Source organism: Betta splendens, chromosome 22, assembly GCF_900634795.4.
Source record: "Betta splendens chromosome 22, fBetSpl5.4, whole genome shotgun sequence".
NCBI classification, from domain to species: Eukaryota; Metazoa; Chordata; class Actinopteri; order Anabantiformes; family Osphronemidae; genus Betta; species Betta splendens.
Window position 1 is genome coordinate 12298339 of NC_040900.2, and position 27937 is coordinate 12326275.

The 27937-nt window shown below is 41.3% G+C and overlaps 3 protein-coding genes across 14 annotated transcripts; 2 read left to right on the top strand and 1 right to left on the bottom strand.

Annotated features, from left to right (window-relative positions):
* The first annotated feature begins 356 nt into the window (after window positions 1-356).
* ldah (lipid droplet associated hydrolase) lies at window positions 357-3764 on the top strand. Of its 2 annotated transcripts, none has more exons than XM_029139030.2 (7): window positions 357-460; window positions 1009-1157; window positions 1647-1781; window positions 2010-2179; window positions 2344-2584; window positions 2792-2874; window positions 3008-3764. In XM_029139030.2, the coding sequence occupies exons 2-7, from the start codon at window positions 1019-1021 to the stop codon at window positions 3194-3196; spliced, it is 957 nt and encodes a 318-aa protein (XP_028994863.1). In that variant the 5' UTR covers window positions 357-460; window positions 1009-1018; the 3' UTR covers window positions 3197-3764. The 2 variants fall into 2 exon arrangements, with proteins under 2 accessions (XP_028994863.1, XP_028994864.1); XM_029139031.2 differs by lacking the exon at window positions 357-460 and adding an exon at window positions 467-719.
* gdf7 (growth differentiation factor 7) lies at window positions 3617-10008 on the bottom strand. 2 transcript variants are annotated; one of them, XM_029139019.3, is made up of 4 exons: window positions 9826-9927; window positions 6916-7016; window positions 5778-6547; window positions 3617-4904 (listed from the first exon to the last, which is right to left on the bottom strand). In XM_029139019.3, exons 3-4 carry the CDS (start codon window positions 6061-6063, stop codon window positions 4012-4014), a joined length of 1179 nt encoding a protein of 392 aa, XP_028994852.1. In that variant the 5' UTR covers window positions 6064-6547; window positions 6916-7016; window positions 9826-9927; the 3' UTR covers window positions 3617-4011. The 2 variants fall into 2 exon arrangements, with proteins under 2 accessions (XP_028994852.1, XP_028994858.1); XM_029139025.3 differs by lacking the exon at window positions 6916-7016 and having other exon boundaries at window positions 5778-5851; window positions 9826-10008.
* Window positions 7614-27330, top strand: LOC114848509 (NACHT, LRR and PYD domains-containing protein 3-like). 10 transcript variants are annotated; one of them, XM_055505470.1, is made up of 12 exons: window positions 10228-10503; window positions 11574-12603; window positions 14185-14309; window positions 17467-17586; window positions 18306-18538; window positions 18728-20510; window positions 21760-21930; window positions 22581-22754; window positions 24492-24665; window positions 25073-25246; window positions 25725-25762; window positions 25889-27330. In XM_055505470.1, the coding sequence occupies exons 2-12, from the start codon at window positions 12556-12558 to the stop codon at window positions 26413-26415; spliced, it is 3567 nt and encodes a 1188-aa protein (XP_055361445.1). In that variant the 5' UTR covers window positions 10228-10503; window positions 11574-12555; the 3' UTR covers window positions 26416-27330. The 10 variants fall into 10 exon arrangements, with proteins under 10 accessions (XP_055361451.1, XP_055361452.1, XP_055361445.1 ...); XM_055505474.1 differs by having other exon boundaries at window positions 18731-20510; XM_055505471.1 differs by having other exon boundaries at window positions 12496-12603.
* The last annotated feature ends 607 nt before the right edge of the window (window positions 27331-27937 follow it).

The following is a 27937-nucleotide window of genomic DNA, read 5'->3' on the forward strand; positions in this document are numbered from 1 at the left end:
TTTCTCGGATGTTTTGGCTTAAACCCTTTCAGAAGCTTCACGGGCGTCTCTGTGTCGTCCAGCTAGACTTTTAGTATATGACGTCACGGGTGTCACCACCTGGGTTTATACGAGTCATCTTTTTGTATTGCTCTTGCTGTAGGACCTCTGTCTTTGTCACTGGGTCACACAGTCACAGTTTCACCTCAAACTGAATGAGGCTTTGCTGCATCATACAGTACACTCACAGCGTGAAGTCAGAGTTTGACACCATACTTTGTGTATTTCTATTTGGTATTGTACCATTTGTTTCAGTTACAATCTGCTGTTTAGGTTGTTATGCGTGGGCTTTTAAGGGGCGCACGGAATTATGGGACCACAGGTCAGTGGACCAATCAGGTGTAAGCATTGAGGAAGCCCGGAAGCCGTCGCACTGTAAACAAGTCAGACACTCGGGAAGGTTTTAGATCATTATAAAGAGGTAATGCGGCGTATTTTAGTTGTCAGACAGCTTCGATAAAGATGCCAAAGAGGCCGTCCGTATTCGAAGTAACGTCACCAAGTCTATAAGCATTTTCAGTTTAATTTAAGTTATTGCATATTTGTATATATTACTATTAATTTTAAATATTAATCACTAAAAATACAAAAGCAGTGATAAATTAGGGGAATATTTACTGGAACGCGGCTGCAATGAACTAACACTATTTGAAGACAAAGCGGTAGAAACAACGAATTCCGTGAGTGAGAGTGTACATTTATCAGCTACATTGAAGCGTTAACGTCTATGAACTTTTCTTAGTGTTCTGTTCTTCACGGAAGCTTTCATCTGTGGAAGCGTGTGGGTGCTTTAGTAATGTGCAAACCACACGCACTTTAAATGGTGACGTGGATGTAACTTATCGCCTTTGGACCCTGCTGTCAAAGTCTGTGGGCGATATGTCTGGATACATGTAGTTCCTGTCGTGTTCGTTAAATTAGTATTACTATAATAGAATGATTGTATTTGTGTTTGGAATTTTTGCCCAGAGTCGATGTGATGGAAGACATGGGGGCAGACAGTAGAGATGTGCCACATACAGACTTCATCTACTGTGGTGGGGCCGCCACAGAGGTCCTGAAGTTTGGCTCTGTTAAGTTACATCCCGGACACAAAATCCTGTTCCTTATCATTCCAGGTGAGAACTAATATGCTGCGTTTTTCAATCTAACCATCATTTCAAAAATTGCATTAGTTCAGTTGAAATGTTTTAAAACTCTGTATTTGAAAATCATGCAAATTCATTCACTTCTACAGGTAGTTTAATTTAGTTTATTAATTTAGTTTCAGTTCACGCAAAAATAATCATCTCAAGACAGTTGACCTTACAGAATTCTAAACAACCAGGGACAGAAAAACAAAACATCTTATTAGAGTCAAGTATTAAACAAGATCTTTGTGGATCATCTAAATGGCAGAATGTTGTTACTGGCTTTGGTGATCTCTCGTTCTCTTCTACAAATTAATAAAATGACATAAAGTCTTCTGTGTTTAGCTGAAGCAACTAAACCTGATGTTTTAAATGAAGGTGCGATGTGTCACAACATTTGCTCATTACAACAAACAAAAGCATGGAAACACAAGGGATGTAGAACATACATTAAAATCCTTTGGCTTTCATGTACAGGTAACCCAGGTGTGGTGGGCTTCTACACAACCTTCATGCAAACACTTCATAGCATGTTCAACTACCGCCATCCTGTGTGGGCTTTGAGCCACGCTGGTCACTGTGCACCTCCAGACTCCATGGACATGATAGAAGGTAGTGATTATTCTTATGTTCTGTGTGTATCATAACACCGATCTAAAACACTAAACGGTCCCCAATATTTCAATGGGAAGCAGTGCTGAGCAGTATGACTGTTGTTGCTAAATATCTGTATCCATCTATTTTGCTGCTACGTGTCTGTTTTTCCAGAGGGAATTTTGTTACTCTCATCTACAGCAACGTACAGTAGCTTTACTTAATTTTGTATTTTCTATTCTCCAGAATCCTCGTTGGCAGCAGATGCTGATGTATTTGGTCTGGACAGTCAGATCAAACACAAACTGAGCTTCCTCAGGAAACATGTTCCCAGAGAAACCAGTCTAGTCCTGATTGGCCACTCCATCGGCTGCTACATTATTCTGGAGATGATGAAGCTAGATCCTGAACTCAAGGTTAGTTACTGTAAGAAACATAAATGACAGCATGTGGGTTTTATTCTCAATGGAACCAGATCACATGACATCAAAATTTCCCTTTTTCCATTTAGGGAGTTTCTAGTTCTTACCTCAGAGCCGATCACTCAAAATTTTCCATTGCTGTGTTTCTTTATGCCCAGGTTGTTAAGGCCGTCCTGCTTTTTCCCACTATTGAGCGCATGGCTCAGACCCCTCAGGGGAAGGTCATGACCCCTGTGCTGTGTTACATGCGTTACATAGCCTACCTGCCTGTCTTCCTGCTCTCCCTGCTGCCTGAGAGCCTCAAAAGCATCTTGATCACACTGGTGCTAGGTGGCATTCGTTCTCTGGACGTCACTGTAGTCAAGCCTGCTGTAAGTCTGCTCAGCGGAGACTGTGCAGGTTGGTAAAGCTTTGTTGGTCAGACATGCAAAGGTTGATTCTCCTTTATTCAATCTTGTTTTAGCCAAACTGAAGCCATCTGGACTATTTTAAGTGCCTATAATTCTATAAATTGCAAAATTGTTCAACAAATAAATGACACAGTTACAGTAGTTAAAAAAGGAAGTTAAATGCTGCATCAGAGTCGATCTGTCTCTGTCTCTGTAGCCAATGCCATGTACATGGGCAGCCAGGAAATGAGGAAGGTATGGGGGAGAGACAATGTCACTATCCAGGAAAATCTGGGAAAGGTAAGAAACCTTTCACAATAAATGAGTATACCAATCAATACAAGAAAGAGAAATTGAGCAATTAGACGTTAAAATAGGTGGTGATTTGTAATTATTGTGAGTTCATGTGGAATTCTGTCACTTCTACCATCAGCTTATCTTTTATTATGGAGCATCAGACCATTGGTGTCCTGTACAATATTATCAAGACATCAAGCGGGACTTTCCACATGGACATATCAGACTGTGCGACAAAGGGTTCCGCCACGCCTTCGTCCTGGATGCTGGAAGAGACGTAGCCAGAATGGTGTCAGAATGGATCCATGGAGACCTGAAGACATGACTCAGATACTTGAATAAAGACACTCTGCCTACAGACCTGCTGGCACTGGTCCCTGGCAAAGGAAGTATTGGCATGGATTACAGAATGAATGAAAAAACTAATTTGTCGTAATGAAAATGTGTCAAATTTCATTTTTAGTGCTTTAGTTTGCAAATATAGTTCTTTAATATAACTTGTAGATACACTGTACTGTATCAGTTAGTCTGACTACTCACGCAAGCCTCCAAAAGAAGTGAAAACCCAGATCAATGTTTTTGATTTCATATGCAAATTGTCTTCTGTTTTCAGTCAGTGTTGTCTCTCTCGCATAATCCAGTCATTTGTAGTGGACCAAATGTCAGTTTATTGCCACACGTTTCAGTGAAATCTACCTGTTTGTCAGTTGAGGGGCCCAGTGAGATGATTCATCAATGCAATATCTCAATATATTGTACAGGTCTTTTATTTCCATTACAGGTGGATGTATAACATGAAGGCTAAAGAAGAAACTATAATACATAACAGCAAACTATTACAGGGTTTAAACATTTATGTGAAAATAATATAATAATACAATTATAACATTTAACTTTTGGTTTGTGTGTTGTGGTTACTGGAAATGTTCTTGTTGAAAGAAAAGCAGGTTTTGATAAATATGGCAATACACAGATGTAAATATTTCTGCTTCACTCCCCTAACCAACTTTATTCCTCATTTAGCACCAAACAGCAGCCGGCTGGTGACAGTAGTGAGGCTACAGACCAGACTTCAGCTGGTATAAAACATGAATGTTAGCTTTCGATCCTCCCGGTCTGCTCTGCGGTACATCCTCTGTGCTAGCGACAGCCACAGCTCTCCACCACCATGTCCTCATACTGCTTATAGACCACGTTGTTGCGTGAGTCAATGTAGAGGATGCTGATGGGACTGAGGCTGGAGGGGACGCAGCAACTAGGCGGACTGATGCCTGGCTCCATAGAGCTGATGAGGGTCTGGATGACGGCGTGGTTGGTGGGCTCCAGGTGGGAGCGCAGGGGGAAATCGCAGACGCCGTCACAGTAGTGAGCCTCGTAGTTCAAAGGGGCGATGATCCAGTCATCCCACCCCAGATCTTTGAAGTTGACCAGGAGTGGTTTACGACTGCAGCGCGGCCTTCTGCGTCCACTCCTCCCACTGAAGGAGCGTTTGAATAAGGCTCTGAGACCGTGTGGTAGATGCTTCTTCTCAGGGTTGGTCCAAGGTTTAAAGGACTGTGGGCGTTCAAATTCCCCTCCATCCAGTACCTCTTTGAACAGACTGTCCTTGGTGTCAGTATGTGAAAAGACCACCAGCAAAGCTCTCTGCTGCTGTGGCAGATCGTGGTGACCAAGCCCCAGCAGCAGTGGATTGACCGGTTGCTTGTTCAGCTCAGAGGAGACCAGGAGGTGGAAGCAGACCTGCAGCGGTTCCACGCCACTCCTCATACAGGCCTCGATGCTGGACCACACATCAAACACCTCCCACTTAGGCAGACCGCCGTCCAAAACCTCCACAGTCCTGGAGTCCAGCAGCTGCATGTGTGATGAGCAGGAGTATAGGCGAAGGCTGTAAAGGTTTCCTCCACTTAGGACAGTCGGGAGGTCTGGTGCAGGTTTCCTTAGAATTCTAAGTTCCGCCTCCACCAGTTCATCCTTGTTCAGGCTGGACACGTCGAAAGTGTAATGCTGACCTCTCTGAGATGATGGACGGTCTGTGGATCAGATCACACGTTTCTTTATTCATTAGATTTTAATATTGAGACAGTGTTGCAGCGTCAATAGCAAAATACAGTAAAAGCTAAACTATTGTAAGTTGTGGCAAATACATTTAGTATTATTGGGTTCAGTGTGCTGATTTATTATGTCATGTAAACGGAACATAACGAAGATTTACGTAAAAGATAAACACCGGCCCATAAGTGGAAACACTGGTCAAATTCTTTTCAAATTAATATATAATATAAAGAGTATGATATTAAACTTTATCAGAAAAGCTGCAGCACCACTGGCAGGTAGGAGGTCTAATGATCTAGACCAAACCTAAAACATTTATAGGAATTCATTGATAATGTATGTTACTGGTTATATTTCTAGTCATCAGAGGCTTTTGTTCAATGTTTCAGTGGTTGCTTTGAAGGTTCTGATCACTTTTTTTTCCCTCAAATACATGTGCAAGTTAGAAACCACTTGTTTTATTTCTTTAGATGTTGTTTTAAAATATAAATATTATAATATTTAAGTATTTATCAAATTTATTGTTCGATGCACATTGTGTATAATTTAAGAAGCACATACTATACAAACAAAACCAATTGTTATGTGTCATAATGTGTGTTATAATAATAATAATAATAATAATAATAATAATAATAATAACAATGTCTCATCGTTGACCTGCAATGGTAATAGTGAATTAGTATTGATTTTAAAAGGCCAACAAAGGCCAACAGCTCAGACAAAAAAGTGTGATAGGGTGGAAGATTAGAAAACTATAGACTAACCAACATATTTTAATAAAATATGTTAAAAAACATCATATACAGACATAAAAGTATAATATTAAATAAGATCATATTTGCTCTAACCTTTTCCTTTGTCCACAAATCCTGTTATGGTGTTCGTAAATCCGCGTGAGCCATTAATGTCTGTGGGATGAAGCCTGTTGAATGATTGGTATAAAGTCATCATGTAATCGTGAAGAACCCATCGCTCTGTCCTGTCGTCAGTGCTGTGTCCGGTTCTGGTGCCAGTCCCCGTCCCCACACACAGAACCACACAGAGCAGACAGGTCCTGGCTGCATCCATCTGAGCTGGAGCTGACACTGGGAGACTCCTCGTACCGAAGACATAACTTTGTGTCATTTTCTTCATTCGCAGATCTCACCTGTGAGCACGTGGGCGGGTGGAGTGGATCCACTGGAGACTGACATTTAAAGCTCATTTAATCTGCAACTTTAACTTATTAAAATAACAAATGTATTAATGCTGTTTGTTGTTACTTTAGTTATTTAGCTTTAGCTTTAGCTTTTATCCAAAGTTGGGAAGAATGAGCTGAATTGAAGATTGATGATAAGTGCACATTTCTTTCAGGGATCTTTCTTTGGATTGACCTTGTGTTGTGTGTTTGTGTTGTCACCAAAACACACACAAAAAATAGAATAATTTATAATCCATCAACATCTATATCAGTACCTTGTGACACTTGGGCATTACTGGGTTATTATATTACCAAAATCATACATATTTGGTCCTCACAGCCACTGTTGACGTGATCTCTTTTACGGCTCTTCATTATCTGTGAGTGGATGACTGTCACCACCTGCTGGTACTCGAGAGTTTCTGTCCTATCCCTGATCTAAGGTAATGACCAAAGGTGATATCAAACACAGAAGTAAGTGTTACCACGGCAACCAATCATCTCACTGTCATTTCTGTCAGTAGTCTTTTATCTTGTCGGCATTGCTCTTTCGGTAAATTGATTACTTAAAAAACATATGACTGATTCATATTAATCTTTGGATTTTAAACCTGTCTGTGCACAGAATGAATAAACCTGGTAGTTCTTAACAGAGCATTTACTCAGTTTGTTTCACTGAAGCACCTTGATGACTAATCCTGTGTCTGTGAAAGTTTAATTAGGACATGAAACGTGACGTAGAAATGTTTGGACAGACACTAAAACCAATGCAGCATTTCAGGAGCTTAATATAAATATTCACTCACCAGTCCACATTTAGCTGTTTACTTTTTTCTTGTACAATTAATACTTCTGTCTATTCTGTTGTATCTTGTTTTTGTCTGCTGTCTTTTTCAATGTCTCCTTGCTGCGGAAAAAAACAGAACTTCCCCATCGTGGGATTTATAAAGTTTTCTCTTATCTTATATACTGTATCTAAATAAAACATTTAGGAGGTTGCATCTCCTACAGGCTACACTTAGTTACAGGATAAGGGCAATTTAGTGTTTTTAGTGTTTAGTGCATTTCATCAGAAGCAGCTGCAACCGACCCAAAAAACAGCTGTGTTACCAGCGTGTTCAGACATATTAACAGCGCCTCCAGTTCTAAAACCGTCAGACCTTGTTCATAAATATAGTTCTACACATTACACTATCTGTTTATATATGCACAGCTGTATCCATCTTATTAAGCTGGGAGACACAGATGTTAAGATGGGTTGAAACAGATTGTCGCCACAGGGGTCAATAGAAGAAGTACGGCCAAACCTGTGTTTGTCACAGCGAAGAATAAGTTCTGACTCTGCTGTGGACGCGACAAATGTTATTCTGCAGTCATGCTGTCACAGCCTGAGGTTTTGTCACGCATTTCCTGTTTTATTTTGTACTCACTTCCGGTTTGTGTTCAGTCATGCCCTTTTACGTTTTAGTCACGTTATCACACATCTGTTTTTATATATAGCCACCAGCACTTACTTTAGTTTTCTGCCAGACGTTAGTTTCGTTGCCGTTCCAGCATTCTGTATTCCTGCCTGCTTGTTACCGTTCTGCCTTTCTAACCACGTTGAGGACTTGGATCATCCCTACTGGTACCGTAGCCTAAGCCTGTACGTGATTTGACCAGTTTACTTGTTTTTGACCTCCCGCCTGCCTGCCGCATTTCTACCTGCCAATCTGCCTACCTGGTTTGACCTGTGCCTGTACCTGACAACTCTGAGTATTAAACGCCCCTTTACTCATCTGAACATCTCCTGAAGCTGTGCATGTGGGTCTGCCATCTATGTTCACACTGTTCCTGTGACATGCATGCATTCTACAATCGTTTGAGTAATAACCCAAAGATCCTGGGTTAAGGCACAGTGGATCATTTATGGGATGACCCCTTAATGGCCTTTTAATAGCTTCTATAAGAGATCCAGTGCATTTAACTCTGGTCACAAGGTCAAATATTGTAGTGGCCGTTTACCACATCCTTAACCTTAAAGGCAACTTAGTTTGCTACATGTTAAGTCTTTACACGTTCTAATACTGAACAATAACCACACACCACCTGATGCTTTCTGCTATCAGCTGTTAAACATTTTAGGTTTTATATTCAATTTGCATATAGTCATAAACTTATATCGAACCAATCGTACCGTAGCAAGTGTTTCTTCACACTTCTCGCCACCTGCGCATGTTACCCTTTACTCACAGCGCCGTTTATTATTACAACAAGCAGTGTCCTAATGTGTGTACCTAATGTGTGTACCTAATGTGTGTAGCAGTGTACCAATACTTCAGAACAAGTTAAACAGCAAACTGGCTTGCACTGAAGCAGAAAATATAATAAATGCAGTAATGAATAAACTAATAGATCAATAACAAACCAAAACAACCAGAGTAACCACTCAGTGGCTCGTACAAATATTTTTTCATCACCACATGTCAATTTCAGGAGAGAATAAGAGTTTTGCTGACATTTGTCAAGCTCAATGTAACAGATGTAACAGTTATTAAGCTATGATCCAAGTAAACACCAGGCTACTTGCTGTTCATACACAAATATTACTTCCACAGTTGACTATGAAGCTGCTCAGACAATGTGTTTCTAAATGAAAAAAAAAAACAATTGTTAAAGGAAAAACATATGATGGAACTGCACGATAATAAGACATTAACTTACAAATTGCATAAACCGGAGCAATTAAGTGGCAGTTTTTTTTCATAATCACTTGAACAACTCAAGGACTGCAGACAAAATCTAAGTGTACACAGGCTCCTCCATCCATTTTAGACACAGCATTGACTCAGTTACAAGGATACAGCTCAATGCACACTTTGTACCCAACAAGACTCCTGCAGCCTGCTGCACACATGGAACCATCTATGATTCCTAAATTAAAGTAAGAGATGAAAAGGGCAAATACTGTATTAACCTGTAGTGTAACTGGTGTTGTGTTTCAATGCTTTAACACAATATGATTCATCTCACTGAAGTCAATATGTTGAAACTTGTGTCTAATAATAACTTTATTTACGAATTGTTTTAGTTGTAAATTTAAATGCAACACAAAGTATCAGCTTTCATGTGGAAGCAGCAGTAAAACTAAACTAAACATGTGAAGGCATCTTTCACTTCCACAGACCCAAAAAGCATCTGATAAGTTCTGAATGTGTCTTGCTACATCCTCCAAGCCTTGGGAGATGTCAAGCAAGTTCTCAATTTGATCCTTCACTCCCAGAACAGAAGCTCAGAAGTCACGTCCTTGACAAGGAAAAAAAATTAAACCAATATTGTAGCAATCAATCTTTTGAATTATGTTTATGAACAAGGTCTGCTAGTTTTAGAACTAGTTTTAGAACTAGAGAAGCGGATGTGTCTGAACACACCGGTAACAGCGCCTGGTAAAGTAGTCAGGACCACTGCTCCCCAGACCAGTACATTCATACTGTATCAGGAGACACATTTTCACATTTTACCAGAAGACCAGAGGTACATTAACACTTTATGTTCTGAAAGCTGTTTCACCCATTTCACCCATCATAGTACACCAGCAGTTTTTAGTTAGTTGTATTTTGTATAAGGGAGAAATTAAACTGTCAAATAAATGTATTGTAGATAACCAGCCCCCAATACGTCTCTGAAACGTACGTCTAACACCCATACAGAACGATAAAGATGTTTGGTTTGCTTACCAGTCAGAGTCTTTTATTTTACTAGTTTGCTTCGATTCTGAACTCATGTTTGCTTATTTTTGCTTTTTTTGCGACGTTGGATTAACGGCGCAACTGCGCAAACAAACACGAGCGGCACGTTGAACTAATCACCAGCGCTGCTGATGTGATTGACAGAGGAGAGAAGCCAATCAGCTACAAGTGAAATCAGTTTTTTGCGCGCATCAATCAAAACACAATGAACGGTGTCAAAACGATCGTATACTGACTCTATATAGTAGGTCGTATATACCTCAAAACTACCGTATAAATATAAATAATTATCGTATATATGGCAATACTGGTTCAGGCAGAGCTGCACGCGTATGGATAAAGGTGGTGCTTGTATGTATTTTGTATTTAGTGAAGGTTCGGTGTTTAAACTAACTAAATAAACCTTAACCTAAATATCTACTAACACTTTCCCTCAATTTAATTTAATTAGTAACAATGGTAATGACGTTTTCAATTCCCTCCTTTCAATGACCCCAAAGTGTAAGAAGTGATTTGGACCGTTTATAAAGCTTCCGACATGTTAAAACCTGCTCGTTTAATATACCGACGCAACTGAGCAGCGCAGCACGTCACGTCACATAACGGCACCTCGCTCGCGTTGTTTACGGGATCGTATCGAGCCAAAAGACGAAAAAAAGGGAGGAGGTAAGTGTTTAACAACATTATTGTTACTGAACCTATTAATTGTTAATGTAGCGGGAGAAGGGACAGATCCACTTCCGTCAAACTAACACTGACAAGGACCAGGTTGGAGCTGTTGGTGTTAAGGGTGGGTCCGTGTACGTTCTAGCAGCTTGATTTCCCAACCAGATTAAAAGTTGGGAAAAAGAGAAAACGAGTCGATTTCTCGTTTTCTGTTTTTCCTCAAAACGAAGAAACGGGAAACGGCTTCAAACCTATTTATTTGTCTGGTTTTGAAAGCACCGTGTTCAGCTCGTTTATTCTTTTTTTTAACACGCTGATTTGATTAAATTCTGTTTGTCACTTTGATAAAGAGAAACGAGAGAACAGTCCTTGTACAGTACGTTCTAACAGTTTGATTTCCCCCTCCAGAATAAAAGCTGTGAAAACGAGAAAACCAGTCGTTTTCCGTTTTTTTTTCGTCAAAACGGGAAACGGCTTTAAATCCAATTCCGCGTCTAGTTTTGAAAACACCGTTTTCACTTCGTTTATTCGTTTTTAACACGGCCATTTAAATAAATTCCGTTTTTCGCTCATATCAAGAGAAACGAGAAAACAGATGTGTTTTGTATTTCATCCTATGGACAACTTAACCAGAAAACGACTTGATGTTAGTCGATGTCGTCTGAAAATGAAACTATAAAACCATTACTTGATTTGCGCTTGAGCACCAGCTTCCTGTCGTCGTTGTACTGTGTTTCAAAATAAGAGTCTCACTTTCTGGCGTCTAACATGCGGACCGTCAGAGCAAACCCTACCTCATTACAATACGAAGTTACTGGATTTACAGGGAGCTGTGGTCCTGACTACTTTACCTGCCATGACAGCCAACCCAAACAACCACGTGCTGTGTTACCAGCGTGTTCAGACACATTAATAGGTCCTCTGGGTAATGTGAAGCCTAAGTGAAAGTAAGGAAATAAATAGATAAATACTGTACTAGGTTTAGGTCCTCCAATTCTGAAACTGGCAGACCTTGTTTATAAACATAGTTCTGCACATTACACCATCCATTTATGTTTCTATATGCACAGCTGTATCCATCTGATTAAGCTGGAAGACACAGAACAGATGTAAACAGACTGTCACCAGGTCAGACCACAGGGGTCAATAGAAGACGTACAGCCTCCTTGTGTGTAACCTGCACCCGACAAGACTCCTGCAGCAGGCTGCACAAATGGGGCCTCCATGGTGCCTTAATGAAAGTAAGAAAAGAAAAAGGTGAATACTGTACTAATCTGTGTACACAATATGATTGATTTCACTGAGGTCAATTTACTTGGCTATTAACTGTAGAGAATCCCTCCATGAATAGATATTCTATATGTATGTTTTGGGGAAACAGTCTCGATTGCTACAGTATTGGTTAAATTATTTTTTCTCGTCAAAGCAGTGACATTTCTGTTCATGGAGTGAAGGATCAAACTGATAATTTGCTTGACGTCTTCCAAAGCTTGGAGGATTTAGTGAGACACATTCAGAACTTAGCAGATTCTTCCCTGGTCATGAGGGAAGCAAAGTCTTCACATGTTTAGTTTGTGAAGATAAAATTAGTTTTTTGCTGTTGTTTTCCCATGAAAACTGATGCTTTGTGGTGCATATAAAATTACAACTAAAACAATTAGTAACAAAAATAATTTCCCACGAGTTTAAGCATATTGACCTCAGTCATATTGTGTTAAACCATCAAAAGAATGCACCAGCTACACGACACAGGTTAGTAGAGTATTTATCTATTTCTTTTCTTACTTTCACGCAGGCTTCACATTAGCCGAACGACCTGGTAATGTGTCTGAACATGCTGGTAACACAGCACGTGGTTGTTTGGGTTGGCTGTCATAGCAGGTAAAGTAGTCAGGACCGCAGCTCCCAGAAAATCCAGTAACTTAGTATTGTAACGAGAACGAGTTTCAAGTCTTACTTTTTTTCAGTTTATTTTCAGTTTTTTTTTTTCAGGTTCAGCTCTCCATTTTTCAGGTTTGGTCTTGGGAGCGGGACTAACACAGAGAACGTCTTATGGACACGTTGCCTGTAGGAACTGTGGAAACTGGGTTAATTATTATTGTAAGTTTTAAATGACCTACTAGTTAAGTGTTTGCGTTGAACAAAATAGGCATCAAGGACAAGAAAATACCATTTTGACATCTTTAAATCTACCATTACTATAAAAACTGTTTCAAAGCCAATAACTCTCCAGCATAGTGTCATGGCTTTGCAATGTGGTACTTTCATTCTGCCACAAATGTAGGTGAAAGCAGCATTAGATACTAGTGATGGGAAATACTGCAAGCAATCTGATATCGAGTAAATATCAAACCAGTATTGCTGATATCAATACCAATATCGATACTTTTTGAGAATGAATGCATTATCAAATATAAATACTTTTTTTATTGTATTATTAATTTAATAAAACACAAAGCACAACTGTAAATGTTGGGTCTAAATTATGTCTCAAGTATGACATGTTCCTGTTACTGACAGGACTAAAACATTGAACACATATATCTTTCATAATGACAATAAGTAACAAACAAGAAGTCAGCCTTGTGAGTGACGTACAGTAACATAATAATAAGAAAATCATAATTACTCTAACAGTAAATACAGTAAAGACCAAAGGTTTGGACACACCTCATTCAAAGAATTTTCTTTATTTTCATGACTATGAAAATTGTAGATTCATACTAAGGACATCAAAACTATGAATTAACACGTGGAATTAAATACTTAACAAAAAAGTGTGAAACAACTGAAAATATGTCATATTCTAGGCTCTTAAAAGTAGCCATCTTTTGCTTATATTACTGCTTTGCACACTCATTTCACATGTTCTTGATGAGCTTCAAGAGGTAGTCACCTGAAATAGGCTTCCAACAATCTTGAAGGAGTTTCCAGAGAAGCTTAGCACTTGTTGGCCCTTTTGCCTTCACTCCGCACTCCAGTTCAACCCAAACCATGTCGATTGGGTTCAGGTCCGGTGACTGTGGAGGCCAGGTCATCTGGTGCAGCACCCCATCACTTTCCTTCTTGGTCAAGTAGTTCTTACACAGCCTGGAGGTGTGTTTGCGGTCATTGAAAAATAAATGATGGTCCAACTAAATGCAAATCGAATGGAATAGCATGCCACTGCAAGATGCTTTGGTAGCTATGCTGGTTTAGTACAGTATGAATTCAATTTTGAATAAATCCCCAACAGTGTCACCAGCAAAGCACCCCCACACCATCACGGGGTATCGATTAATATCAACCAACTAGCGTATGATATCGATATTATCGACATTAGGATCGATCCCCCCACCCCTCTTAGATATGCTCGGTGGAAACTGAAGTCGATGTGGTGAAACCTCTAGCCTTGTGTTTTATTTACTGCAGTTGATGCCCAAAACATGTAAAAAAAAGGGATCCCAACTGAACCCCAAGTTGCTCCTGGTGTTTCAAGCACACACACCAGTAAAGTGCTTTGGATCCTTGAAAAAAAGGTGTATAAATGCGCTATATAAACCATTAAAGGCATCTTGGAGTGAGGGTTCCAATGTGACATTGCTTAAGATTTTAAGCTTGTAAGCCTCTACCTTGTGCCTCTGCTTCTAAACTGATACAAGTCACGGCAGCTGTTTCGCTATGGATGTTTGGCTTTTTCAGAAGATGAGTGATGAGGAAGAGGACACAGCAGAGTCTTCAGGATCCAGATGTCTGCCTATGAAAAGTGACTTGTCCAGATGTGAGCAGCCATTGTTAAGTCCTGAACCTAGGACCTTATACACAAAGTAAGAACTGATACAAACTCAGTATGAATCATTGTTTGTTTGTTCTCTGTAACTTGTGGGTCCAGTGGTGCCGCTAGTAGTTGTGGGCCCTACGAAAAACATTGAGGTTGGGCCTGCAATATAGAAATAGTACTGACCACTACTGATTACCCTGACTGTCAGGAACCGCAGAATGCAGGGCGTTGGTCAAGGGCGGTAAAGATCATACACATAGTAGTACAGCAAGCAGTGGTATCCAAAGAGTAAGGCAGGGCAAGGTCAAAAACAAGGAACTAGGTTAAAAAAACACAGGCACGACTGGAATGCAAGCTTGAATACACATAGTCTGGCAACTTAACTGACTGAATACTGGTGCTGAGAGCCAGATGCATCATGTCTCTGCGCTGAAAGAACTGAATCTAACAGATAAACGTTCAGACATTGCTTTACATTTTAAGAAAAGGTTGTATTTTAACAGTGTGTTTGAAAAAAGACACTTTTTCTAAGTTGTTTTCACAACATCATCCAAGTAAAATCAACAGCGGTGAAATTCAGCACAGGGATATTCAGGTGTTCACATTGCCGTGTGGTGCAGACCACCCACCAGCTGTTGTGGTGGTGATTTCCCATAAACAAGCAGATGAGAGAGTTGTCTTTTGGGTGATTTATTATAAAAATAAAGAAAAATAAAAATAATGGGCAAAGCAAATCAAAAACATGGATTTTGATCGTGCACATCAACAAACCAAAAGCCAGCTGGAGAGATCAGTGCATACACCACGAAGGTGTGATGCAAAGAGCGGGATCTCCCCGCTGTCGGCTGCCTCGCTATTAAGTCATTGCGGGTGCCTTTCGGCTGTGACATCTTTACCCACTTTGCACAACTTGTCTGGGATGCACTCTAGATCATACAAGCAACCCTGAATATTAAACTGTTCTAACACAAAATAACTCACCATCTTTTAAACAATCCAGAGCAGGTCGTCCGGCCATTGAATATTAGTGCTGTCGGTGTATACATGAAAAACAATAGTGGAGAGGGCAGGCGTCCAGGAGCCTGGCTCCGCCCCCTCTCAGCTGGACTGTTGAAGGGGCAGGTACAGAGAAAACCTAGAAGCACTAGTTGCATTTTTTGAGCCCACGGCAAACAATCTGCCAAGGTGTCTTACCTAAAGAATGAATGATAACTTCTCACCATAGAAATTAAGGAGAAATCTGAATGTCCCTCCTTTCTTAAAAATTACTTGACATCATTTTGGTCAACCCCTACTGAAAATCCTTTTCCTTTCCTTTAACTGATTGCAGCTGGTGAATCACATGACCGGAGGTTTTCAATAGTAAAAAACACTTGAATGTACAACTATTGCAACTTAGTACATGCAACGTTACCTTATGTTATTTGTTAATTGATCCTTTTCTGTATATTTCAGATACAATGTATTATAAAGGAAGAAATAATGCCTTGTGTGGACATTTTATATTGTGTTTGCTGGTTGTCTACCAACACATACTGCATGCGCTGCGAGGACAGTACATAGAATGTCAGCTATGGAAGTAGCACTAACATTATACTGCAAGGAAGCTCCGCGAATAAACAAGCATTTCTTTTTGAAACGTTTAGATATTATTTCTTTCTCCTCTCTGCTTCGTTAAAATTTTACTTTCGTTCCTGATGGCCGAATTTATGCTTTATTGACCACAAAAACGGTGCTGCTTTAACCGTTGACGATCTGACTATCCCACTCAGGGGTGTCTATAAGGTTCAGATGGACAGAACCATGCAGTAAATTGAGGAGGGTTGTGATTTTACTGGAGAGGCAAAAATAAGCCATAATTTAGTTTTATTTGTTACTATAAGATGTAAGAGTCGAAACCCTTGTGCACCTCTGCTGGAGTTTTTGGATCTACTGTTTTAACCACTGCCTGTCTGACCATCCTGTAGGCTGCTGTTCTGACCATTAAAGCCTCATTTACTCCAGTCTTGTCTCTGAGCTGTGCGTTTGGGTAAAACATTATTCCTTCACAGTACTACTTAGTACTTTATGGACTACTACCACAGCAAATACCAGTCCATATTACTGCATTCTAATGTCATTCTAACATGAAGTGCAAGATAGTGATGGATACTCAAAAAGTATACAGTAAAATTAGCTGATACTTTTTGTGGTAGTAGTCACTAACAATATCACAAGTTTTCGCTAACTCTACAATAAAGTACTAAGTAGAACTGTAAAGAAATGGTGATCTACTAAATTGAAGAACAGTTTTTGTTAAAAGCCAAATTTTGGTCATTTTTCTGTAAAATATGACTGTTAAGCAATACTTTAATCAAAAGGTAAACAGTAAAATGGGTTGGTGTTTGCTGTGGTAGTAGTCCATAAAGTACTAAGTAGTATTGCAAAGGTGTTTTAATAATTTGAGGAACTCATCTTGAGAGGTCAAAGTTCAACCATTGATATCAAGGCAGTTTACGGTTAGAAATTAGATTAATAGATTACTCCAAAACGATGCATTAAAATAAATTCATTTTTGCTGTGGTAGTAGTCCACGAAGTAGTAAGTAGTACTTTGAAGTAACAGTGTTCTGATAATTTAAAGAAACACATTTAATGACAGGTCATAATTCAGTTTTCTGGTTCCAAGGCTGTTTGCTGATATTTTAGTAATTGATTATTCCAAAATGATGCAGTAAAATAAATTTATATTTGCTGTGCTAATAGTCAATGAAGTACTATGTAGTACTGTGAAGTAACGGTGTTCTAATAATTGAGGAACTCCTTTTATGACATGTAAAATTTCAGACAATGATACAGCAGTATTGTAACTCAGTAGAATATTTTAGTAATGGAATACGTAACGATGCAGTAAAAAATAAGTTAATATTTGCTGTGGTACTAGTCCATGAAGTACTAAGTAGTACTGTGAAGGAATAATGTTTTATTACTTTGAGGAACAAAGTAGTAAAAGCATAGTATTAGAATAGAGGCCAATTGTTTTTATACATTTCATAAGTGAGTCTTTGCAAACATACATTATTCCATTATTTCTGATATTTTGCAGTTTACAGTATGTTTATCTGCAGCAGCATTAGTATGCGTTTAGAGCCACAGAAATTACTTTGATCAGAGACCTAATCAGTGAATAATGTGATACAAATGAAAACATGTTTGTGTTTGCAGAGGTCAGAACCACAGACAAGGAGCAGAACATCTGGGACCCAGCTGTTTGTCTATGACGAGTGAGTGGTCCACAAAAGAGCCTCCAAACTTCAATAATAAATCTGCAGCCTCAAACACAAAGTGAGAGACAGTACTACTTAACTGACCTTATAGAGGATGAAACCAAAATGTTCTGTTATTAGATTTCTATTGATGATGTAAAGGCTGTTTCAGGGTCAGATGGATCTTAGTCTGGGGTTTCCATCCTCCAACTACTGATGGTGGTCTGTAGTGAAAAACCTCAAAACCTTGATGTCACAATTTACACTTCAAAAGATTCTTTACGCCTTTTTGTCCTGATGCTAACGTCACTGTTAACATTTGAACTGTTCAGCGTCTGAAAGGTCTGACTCATTGGTAAGTGGAGCGTTGAGTTCAGGTTCTCTCCACCACACGTTGTTCCTACAGGTCCAGAAAAAACATCTGTGGACGGTTCTAATAGAAAAGTTCTGTGTGGATAAACAAGGACAGAAACTGGTCAGTGTAGATTTAGACCACTTCTCTTTTCACAATGATTGTTCTTCATGTTTTCCTTCATTTGACAGTTGACAGTGGAGACGTCTGGACCAGAACCTGTGTAGCAGTAGAACAGTAGAGAACAGAAGCTGCTGTCTGTAGTGGAGGCTTTTACTGTGAGGGAGCTGCAGGAAGTGCTGAGTGTGTATGAATCCCAGCGGATCAGTAAATGTGAGACAGAGGAACCAAACTGATGCTGAGTTCAGACAGAGCAGTAGGTCACGTTTCCTGGTCTTCTACAGCGTTGGACTCATCAGTTTGGTTCTGAACTAATGTTTTGACAGAGAGAAGAGGTGTCATGTTTCTGTGGAGGAGCAGGCGTCCTGCTGTGCTGTGTGTCAGGAGGTTCTGAACGATCCAGTCTCTAGCAGCTGTGGACACTGGTTCTGCAGACAGTGCTTCACCTCATACTGGGACCCGTCTGGACCCTCAGGAGACTCTTCCTGTCCCCAGTGTGCAAAACAAACCAAAACCAAAACTGGACTGCAGACAGGCGGTCAGACCAGCACCGTCCAAAGTGAGACTGAACATGTGTCTGGCGATTTCATTGTTTCAACCAGACTGGCAGTTGTTCTGTGTCTGACATATTTCTGACATTTTCTAAATAACTGAATGATTAATATTTATGTTCATTTATGACTGAATGAGTCATAAACAGAAGAAGTGGGTTTTTTATTTCAGTTGCAGTTGTTTCTTCTTCTTTCAGCAGATGTTGCTCTGCAGGAGGCTTTAGATGAACATAAGCTCAGTCTGAGGAGCAGATGTGAACGTGTGACTGAAGGAGGTGAAACAGGAAATGGAGTCCTCCTCACCAGCATCTACACTGAGCTCTGCATCACAGAGGGACAGAGTGAAGAGGTGAACACCCAACATGAGGTGAGGCAGCTGGAGACAGCTTCCAAGAAGAAGACCCTCCATGAGGCTCCCATCAAGGTCCACCACATCTTTAAAGCCTCCTCTGACCCACACGGACCCATCAGACTGGTTCTGACCAACGGCGTCGCTGGCGTTGGAAAAACCTTCTCGGTGCAGAAGTTCACTCTGGACTGGGCCGAGGGCCGGGAGAACCCAGACGTCAGTGTGCTGGTTCTGCTGTCATTCAGGGAGCTGAACCTGATCAGAGATCAGCAGCACAGTCTTCTCACGCTGCTCCATGTTTTCCATCCAACGCTCCAGAAGGTCCCAGCAGAGCAGCTCTCTGTCCTGAGGCTTCTGTTCATCTTTGACGGCCTGGATGAAAGCAGACTCTCACTGGACTTCAGCCACAGGGAGCTGGTGTCTGACGTCACACACACGTCATCGGTCAACGTGCTGCTGACCAACCTCATCCAGGGGAACCTACTTCCCTCGGCTCTGGTCTGGATCACTTCCCGACCCGCAGCGGCCCATCAGATCCCTCCTACGTGTGTGGACAGGGTCACAGAAGTACGAGGGTTCACCGACACCCAGAAAGACGAGTACTTCAGGAGGAGATCCACAGAGGATCTGTCCAGCAGAATCATCTCACACGTCAAGACGTCCAGGAGCCTTCACATCATGTGTCAGATCCCAGTGTTCTGCTGGATCACTGCTACGGTTCTGGAGCACATGTTGACTACAGAGCAGAGAGGAGAGCTGCCCAAGACCCTGACGGACCTGTACTCACACTTCCTGCTGGTCCAGACCAAGAGGAAGAGAAACAAGTACCATGAGGGACATGAGACCAGTCCACAGGAGCTGACGGAGGCTGACAGGGAAGTTCTCCTGAAGCTGGGGAGGCTGGCGCTCAAACATCTGGAGGAAGGAAACATCATGTTCTACCAAGAAGACCTGGAGCAGTGTGGTCTAGACATCACAGAGGCCTTGGTTCACTCAGGAGTCTGTACTGAGATCTTCAGGAGAGAGAGTGTGATCTTCCAGAGAACAGTCTACTGCTTTGTTCATCTGAGCGTTCAGGAGTTTCTGGCTGCTGTTCACATGATGCACTGTTACACCAGCAGGAAGATGGGGGAAGTGGAGGAGTTTCTGGGTGAAGGCTGCAATAACTCAAAGTTAGAACACCTCTTGCATAAATCCATGTATAAATCCCTCCAGAGTCCAAGTGGTCACCTGGACCTGTTTGTTCGCTTCCTTCATGGCCTCTGTCTGGAGTCCAACCAGAGAATCTCAGGAGGTTTGCTGGGTCACACAGATAATAGTCCAGAAACAATCCAGAGAATCATCAAGAATCTGAAGGAGATGAACAGTGATGGAATCTCTCCAGACAGAAGCATCAACATCTTCCACTGTCTGATGGAGATGAACGACCACTCAGTCCATCAGCAGATCCAAGAGTTCCTGAAGTCAGAGAATAGATCAGAGAGACTCTCTGTGATCCAGTGCTCAGCTCTGGCCTACATGTTGCAGATGTCAGAGGAGGTTCTGGATGAGTTTAATCTGAACAAGTACAACACATCACCGGAGGGAAAACAGAGGCTGATCCCAGCTGTGAGAAACTGCAGAAAGGCTCAGTAAGTCCAACGTTAATGATCATTAATATTCTAAAGCAACATGAAGCTGAAGCATCTGTGTTAAAGAGAAACACTTCACACACACAGAATCTAAAATGTCACAGAAAACTTCAGAGAAAACATCTTTGTTGAAGATCAGATCAAAGCAGCTGTAAAGTTAGTGAACATCAGGATCTTCTGTCTTTCTGTGCTCGATGGAGCTTTAAGTAAAATCCAACAGAGAAACTTTAGGTCTGAAGACTTTCTGCTCAAAGCTTTTGACAGTTGTGATCACAGCTGATGGTGGTTTCTTTCAGTGGATGAAGCGTCTGCAACTGTATCTATGGTCAGTCTTTGGTTCCTCTGGTTCTGTCACACTTTGGTTCTAATCTCTGGGATCTTGTGGAACTAACAGAGCTTCACACTGAAATGTTTTTATGTGGTTCTGTTGTTGTTTTCCAGCTCTTTGCTGTTTAGCACATTTGTCTCTTTTCTAACCGCTCAGACTGATGTAACGTGATCAGAACAGAACAGAACACGCGTGCTGAGTTACTGGATCAGCAGCTACAGTCTGTGTGTGTTTACAGCTGAGTCGCTGCTGGAACAAAACAACCAGCAACTTCTCATCAGTGTGAGGTCAAAGGTTAGTCCCCTTCAGACAAAAGAAGCAGACTGAAAGCTCCCAGGTCATGTTATCTGGGAGAAAACTGCAAAGTGAATTAAGAGGCAAATTCCTGGTCTCTGAGTGTCTGTAATTAAACCGTCTCCACCATCATGTGTTTGCTTTGACTTGAAATGTTCCAGTTTTTCCTCTTAAATAGAAGCTTATGTCAGAGAGGTTGGGCTCGCTGTTCAGGGGGCGTGTTGACCTTTGACCTGTCATATCTGACTTCATCTGACGAGTCCTTGTTTCCAAGTCGTTGAACTCTTTATTAGAACCAATAGGAGCTTCAGATCCAGTGGTTCTAGTGCTGGTTCAATAGAGGCCCTGAAGAGGAAAGGAAGTTGAGAGCAGCTACAGCCTCCATCACATTAAACACACATCACAGCTTCCTGTCCCCACAACTCCACAACTGGATATGTGAACATGCCAGTGCCATGACAGGCACTTCTGTCCAGACTACCTGCTCCTCATCACATTGATCCCGTTGACACAAGTTTTACACACACACTTTGTGATGGATGTGACCACCTGCGCTACAGCTGCTTCAGCATCAGCATTTATAAATTCAGTTCACATTTATAGACTTTATATTTTCTGTCATCACAGACTTTTTGACTGTGGACTCTCAGAGACTCACTGTGAAGTTGTGGCCTCAGCTCTGAAGTCCAACCTGTCACATCTGACACATCTGGACCTGAGCCACAACGACCTGCAGGACTCAGTGAAGGTTCTGTGTGTTGGACTGGAGAGTCCTCACTGTCGACTGGAGACGCTGAGGTTGGTTTTTTTCCTAGATGATTCCTCAGTAGCAGTTTTTCGGCTCATCTCGTTAAATGTAAAGAGACTTGTGTCAGAAACCTGCAGGAATGATTGACAGTTTGTTGTGACTCTATAAAGTCTTTAAAGCTCATGAACAGAAGTTTGTGACGTCTTGCTGTGCCACATTTAAACTTTGGTAGAAGAGACTCAGTTAATCATGCCACCACATGTTTGAAGGATCTTCAGTGGCATCTGATTCGTCATGTGATGCTTCCTGTCAGACAATGATGTCACTTTGGAGAGACACTAGCAGAAAACAGGATCATGAATATGAGGCTGCAGACGTGTTGCTACAGAAGGTTCTAGGTTCCATGTAGGACCAGAGGAGAGAACATCCATCTGACTGGGATCAATTCTAAAGATGATTCACTTCATCAGTAATGGTCAGTTTGGAGTTTGATCCCAACATTAGTCTGAACATTTTTCATTAGACGACACAGAATAGTTCAGTTTTAGAGAGGGCAAGGCAATGAATAAAAGGAACCAGATCAAGTCTTTGATCCAACACGTTTGGTTTTCTACTGGTTCCTGCTCATTATAAACTAAACATCAGTGACCAGGACAAATCTGATGCATTATTAATGCTTTGATCTTTTTTCTTTATTCAGATTGAGTGGCTGCAGTTTGTCAGAGATCAGCTGTGATTCTCTGGTCTCAGCTCTGAAGTCCAACCCGTCGCATCTGACACAACTGGACCTGAGTAACAACAACCTGCGGGATTCAGGAGTGAAGCAGCTGTGTGATTTTCTGGAAAATCGTCAGTGTCGACTGGAGATTCTGAGGTCAGACTCCCATGTTTTTGTTCTGTGAGATTAATGTGACATGAACGTTGTGCTGACGCATGAAGCTGATGTTCTACTCACCCACACTGAGGGTCTTAATGGTAAAGCCTTTTACTTTTTCTGTGGTTTCGTCCGTGGAACAATGTGGTTTTTGACCTGGTCATGAAACACTGGACCAGCTCTACACACTCACCAGGCTGCTCCAGAGTTTGTGGGAGTTTGCCCAACCAGTCCGTATGTGTTTTGTGGACTTGGAGAAGGCATTTGACCGCCTCCCTAGTGGCATCCTGTGGGGGGTGCTCGGGGGGTAGGGAGTCCGAGGCTCTTTGCTAAGGAGCCCGGAGTAGAGTCGCTGCTCCTCCACATCGAGAGGAGCCCGCTGAGGCGACTCGAGCATCTGGTTCGGGTGCCTTCTGGACGCCTCCCTGGGGAGGTGTTCCGGGGATGTCCCACCGGTAGGAGGGACTATGTCATCAATGAGATTTCATCACTGAGAACAAAAAGTTTAATCAGTTAAAAAATAAGAAATCTATGATAAGTAGCTGATGCTCCAACAGTTTTATGACCACAGCACAGCCTGTGACAGAAAAGACAGGATTTGTTGAAGTGGCTCAACGTGAACACCCCCTTGCAGTGGGGGTAGCAGCCCCGTTTATGGAACAATAGAAGCCGTTCCCAGCTTATTTAGGATGTTAGCTAAAGCGTGTTGGGTAGTCATTCGAAGAAAGAAAAATGCTGGGCATCCTAGTTTAATGAGTCTTTGTTACTGCTTTAACCAGCATCCTGTTGGTTCTGATGTTTGGACCTTCTAGGTTCTAAACTTCTGAAGTGTCCTCAGCTCTAAACACGGGACGAGACAATGAATGGTTCCAGCTGACTGTTTCCTACTGTTTGATCTTTGATTCTTTATTCAGATTGATGAGTTGCAGGTTGTCAGAGATCAGCTGTGATTCTCTGGGTTCAGCTCTGAAGTCCAATTCGTCACATCTGACACAACTGGACCTGAGCCTCTGAGGTCAGACTCCATGTTTTAGATTAATGAGATTGTGATGAGATTAATGTGATGTGAACTGTAGGAGGTTTATCATGAGGTCAAATCACCTTCATGACTGATTACATTGAACTGTTGAATGACTGAAAGGAATGAAGCGTCAAAGTGTTGAAAATGGTTTAAAAGAGAAAATGTGATTTAAATATTTAATAATGTTTGACTTTGACTCTTCAAACTGGCTGAGACTAAATGAAGACACTTGTATAAAGCAGTTAGCAAATAAAAGCAGAGAGAATCAGGAGCAGCTTCAGAGCAGGACACACAGAACTATATACTGTAGTTCTGTTAGTTGGAGGAGGCGCAGGGAAGAGGAAATGAATCCTAGCAGCATCACCTGCAACAGGAAGCATGGCTGTTCTAGAGCAGTGAAGAAGGTCAAAGGTCACAAACAGCATGAATCCTATGGAGACACTTTGGTCCACACTAAAGCCCATGTGGAGCCAGTGTCTCTGTTCTCTGTTGGTGATGAAGCCTGAAGTTCACTGGTGTTTATCAGAGTTTAGACAGGAAAATTTCAGTCAGGATCATGTTTTTGGTCCTATCTCCATCACAACGACATGGAACAAACCGATGAATCACAATAAAGGCACAAAGCTGTTGTTGAAGAATCTGAGAGAAAATCGTGACGACACCACGTGACACGGAATGGTTTCATTTCCATCTTAACCCACATCTTCATCTTTCAGACTGAATGTGTGTGACCTGTCAGAGAGAAGCTGTGAAGCTCTGTCCTCAGTTCTCAGCTCTCAGTCCTCTAGTCTGAGAGAACTGGACCTGAGTAACAACAACCTGCAGGATTCAGGAGTGAAGCTACTGTCTACAGGACTGAAGAGTCCTCACTGTCGACTGGAGATGATCAGGTCAGGATTCAAAGATTATCTAAGAAATGTGCAGCTTGTGAACAGTCACATTGTCTGTAAAGTCCTTTTAATGAGCTCAAACTACAGAACCAAGTTATTAAACAGGCAGTAAATCTTAACTGTGGAGGATGAATAACCCTTTTAAATCACAAATCTTAAATGCAGGTTTTCTGAGATGTGAAATATTTTTTAACACCTTCATCTTCCATTTATTGATTGCTCACTAGGTTTGTCAGTATCTGACTCCAGTTTCCAGACTCTAATTGTCGCGTTGCTGAGGATCAGATCACATTCCAACCTGGAACCTATTAAACAGTTCTTAGTGTTTCTCTCCACTGTAGATGATCAAATGTGCCTCTAATCCAAACTGTAGTATGTAAGTGTGCTTTAACATTGTGTGTGTTCAGGCTGTCAGGCTGTCTGCTCTCAGAGGAAGCTTGTGTCTCTCTGGCCTCAGCTCTGAGCTCCAACCCCTCCCATCTGAGAGAGCTGGACCTGAGCTACAATCATCCAGGAGACTCAGCAGTGGAGCTGCTGTCTGCTGGAGTCAGGGATCCACACTGGAGACTGGACACTCTCAGGTATGGAGACGACTACAGACAGTAACAATAAATAGTAATAGGTGAGCGTTTATATTAGAGGCAGTGATTCTCTCTTCATTGAACTAGACTACAAATTAGTAATCACCATATTATCAATAGCACATTGGGGTTTCACTGCTGCACCGTTAAGACAATGAAACTAAAGAAGTTGGAGTATGTTTGTAGACGCAGCCAGTGTGTAATGATAAACACATTCAGACTTTGCTTCCTAGGGTGTCACATATGTTTGTTGGTGACAGAGTGAGAATGAAAGCAGGTGTCTGACACTAAAATAGCTTTTTAAAGCTTTTCTCCCCGTCACCTCCTGCTCAATAGATTGCAAGATAAGGATCCAACTCTTTAGTTGTTGACAAATGTCCATCTCTACATACAAACCTCCATGTGAACACAATCCTACATGTGTAAAAGAGCCATGTAATGTCCATGTCTGCATGTCTCTGATCCCCTACTTTTTCAGGGTGGAGCCTGCTGGAGTCCCAATAAGTCTAAGAAAGTGTAAGTGTGTTTTTACTGAGATCAGCAATATTCAGCCATCTTCAAACTGTCATGAGTCATCATCAAACTGATGATCATCAAACTGATGATGACTGCAGCTCAATAACTGCAGCTCTTCTCCATCAGATTTCTGTCAACTCACCATCGACACAAACACAGTGTACAGAGACCTACAACTGTCTGACAACAACAGGAAGGCGACATATGTGGTGAAGAATCAGTCGTATCCTGACCATCCAGACAGATTTGACTACTGGGCTCAGTTGCTGACTAGTAATGGTCTAACTGGTCGCTGTTACTGGGAGGTTGAGTGGAAAGTAAAAGTTGATATAGCAGTGAGTTACAGAGGAATCAGAAGGAAAGGAAACAATGGAGACTGCATATTTGGACTGAATTATCAGTCCTGGGCTCTGGTCTGCTATAATGGTGGTTACTATGTCAGACACAATAACATATTAACCTCCACCTCCTCCTCTGGGTCTCAAAGAGTATCGGTGTATCTGGACTATCCTGCTGGTTCTCTCTCCTTCTATGAAGTCTCCTCTGACAAACTGATTCACCTTTACACCTTCAATGCTACATTCACCGAACCTCTTTATCCTGGGTTTGGGTTCTGGAATGGTGGTTCCTCAGTGTCTCTGTGCGATCTGTAGTAGTGAGAGTTTGATTCTGTCAGAGAAACATTGTGACTGTTGAACATAGTTTTAATATCTTATATAACCAAGCTGGTTTAGCTTGTGGTAGTGTAGTGTAGTGGTATAATAACTTGGTGGTCACTCAAACAGTTTCAAGCAGACACAACATGTGGAAGAACAAACATGTTACCTGATAGAATTAAAGAGACAATTGCTGTAAAGCGATTTACGAAGAATATTACGGTTGCTTGCGCAAAATCCAAGTGTAGGACGATCCAAATACATCTTTAGCAACAGATTCCTGGCAGACAGTCACTTTTTGGCACAAGATACTTTGTGTCATTGACTTCATCTGCGGATCTCACCTTTGAGAACTTGGGAGGGTCCAGTGTGCGCACAAACCAGTGCTGTGTTCAGGGAACAGCTGGATAATGGTGTGTTAAGTGGATTGAGTGGTGACTGGAATTTAAAGTTCATTTAATCTGCAACTTTAACCTATTATAATAATAAATCTTTTAATGCTGTTTGTTGTTACTTTCAGCAGTTATTTGCTAGTTGCTTGTATCCAAAGTTGGGAAGACTGAGCCGTATGTTGTGTGTTTGTGTTGTCACCAAAAGACACACCAAAATAGAATAATTTATAATCCATGAACATCTATATTAGTACGTGTGATGCTTGGGCATTAGTGGCTTATTATATTACTAAAATCATACATATATGCCCTTTAGTACAGTTTTACCTTATGTGTTGTAGCTTTATATTTATCCTTTTGTCTTTATAGAGGAAACAAAGCAAAAGCAATTTAATTGGTGCTTAAATGCTTCTCAATCCCCACAGTCACTGTTGACGGGACCTCTTTTTGGGTTACTGGTCTTCATTACTTGTCAGTGGATGAATGTCACCACCTGCTATACCACAGTGTGCATGTAGAGGCTCTGAACGATCTAAACCACTGCTATACACGTGTGATGTAGAGGCTCTGAACGATCTAAGGTAATGACCAAAGGCTACATCAAACACGCAAGTGTTGTGATGTAGCAATCATCTCACCGGTTTGCTGTCAGTTGTCTTTTATCTTGCTGCCTTAGCTGAAGTGGTATTGGTCCTTTGTAAATTACCTATATAGCATCACTGCTGATCCCACACACAACTGTTCAAACTCCTTCCCTCTGACAGGTGGGAATGGAAATGGAATTAGAATGGATTTTTCTAATGGAAAAATTGTGCCTTTGTGCTTTTTCTTATCCAACACAGTCATCATGTGCTGGTTAGATGCAATACTGAACATTCTTACACAAACAACTAATCTCTTGTGCCCTGTCGTACATCAAGTTTAAATATCTGGGGCCCGTTTCAAGAAGGAGCTTTTGTGGAAACTCTGAGTTTGTTAACCCCGAAATAAGGAAAACTAACCGGTATATTTGGACTGAATTATCAGTCCTGGGGCCCGTTTCAAGAAGGAGGTTTAACAAACTCCGAGTTAAAACGAAACTCTGAGTTGATTTACTCTGAGTTTGCAAACCTGGAGTTTTCGGTTCC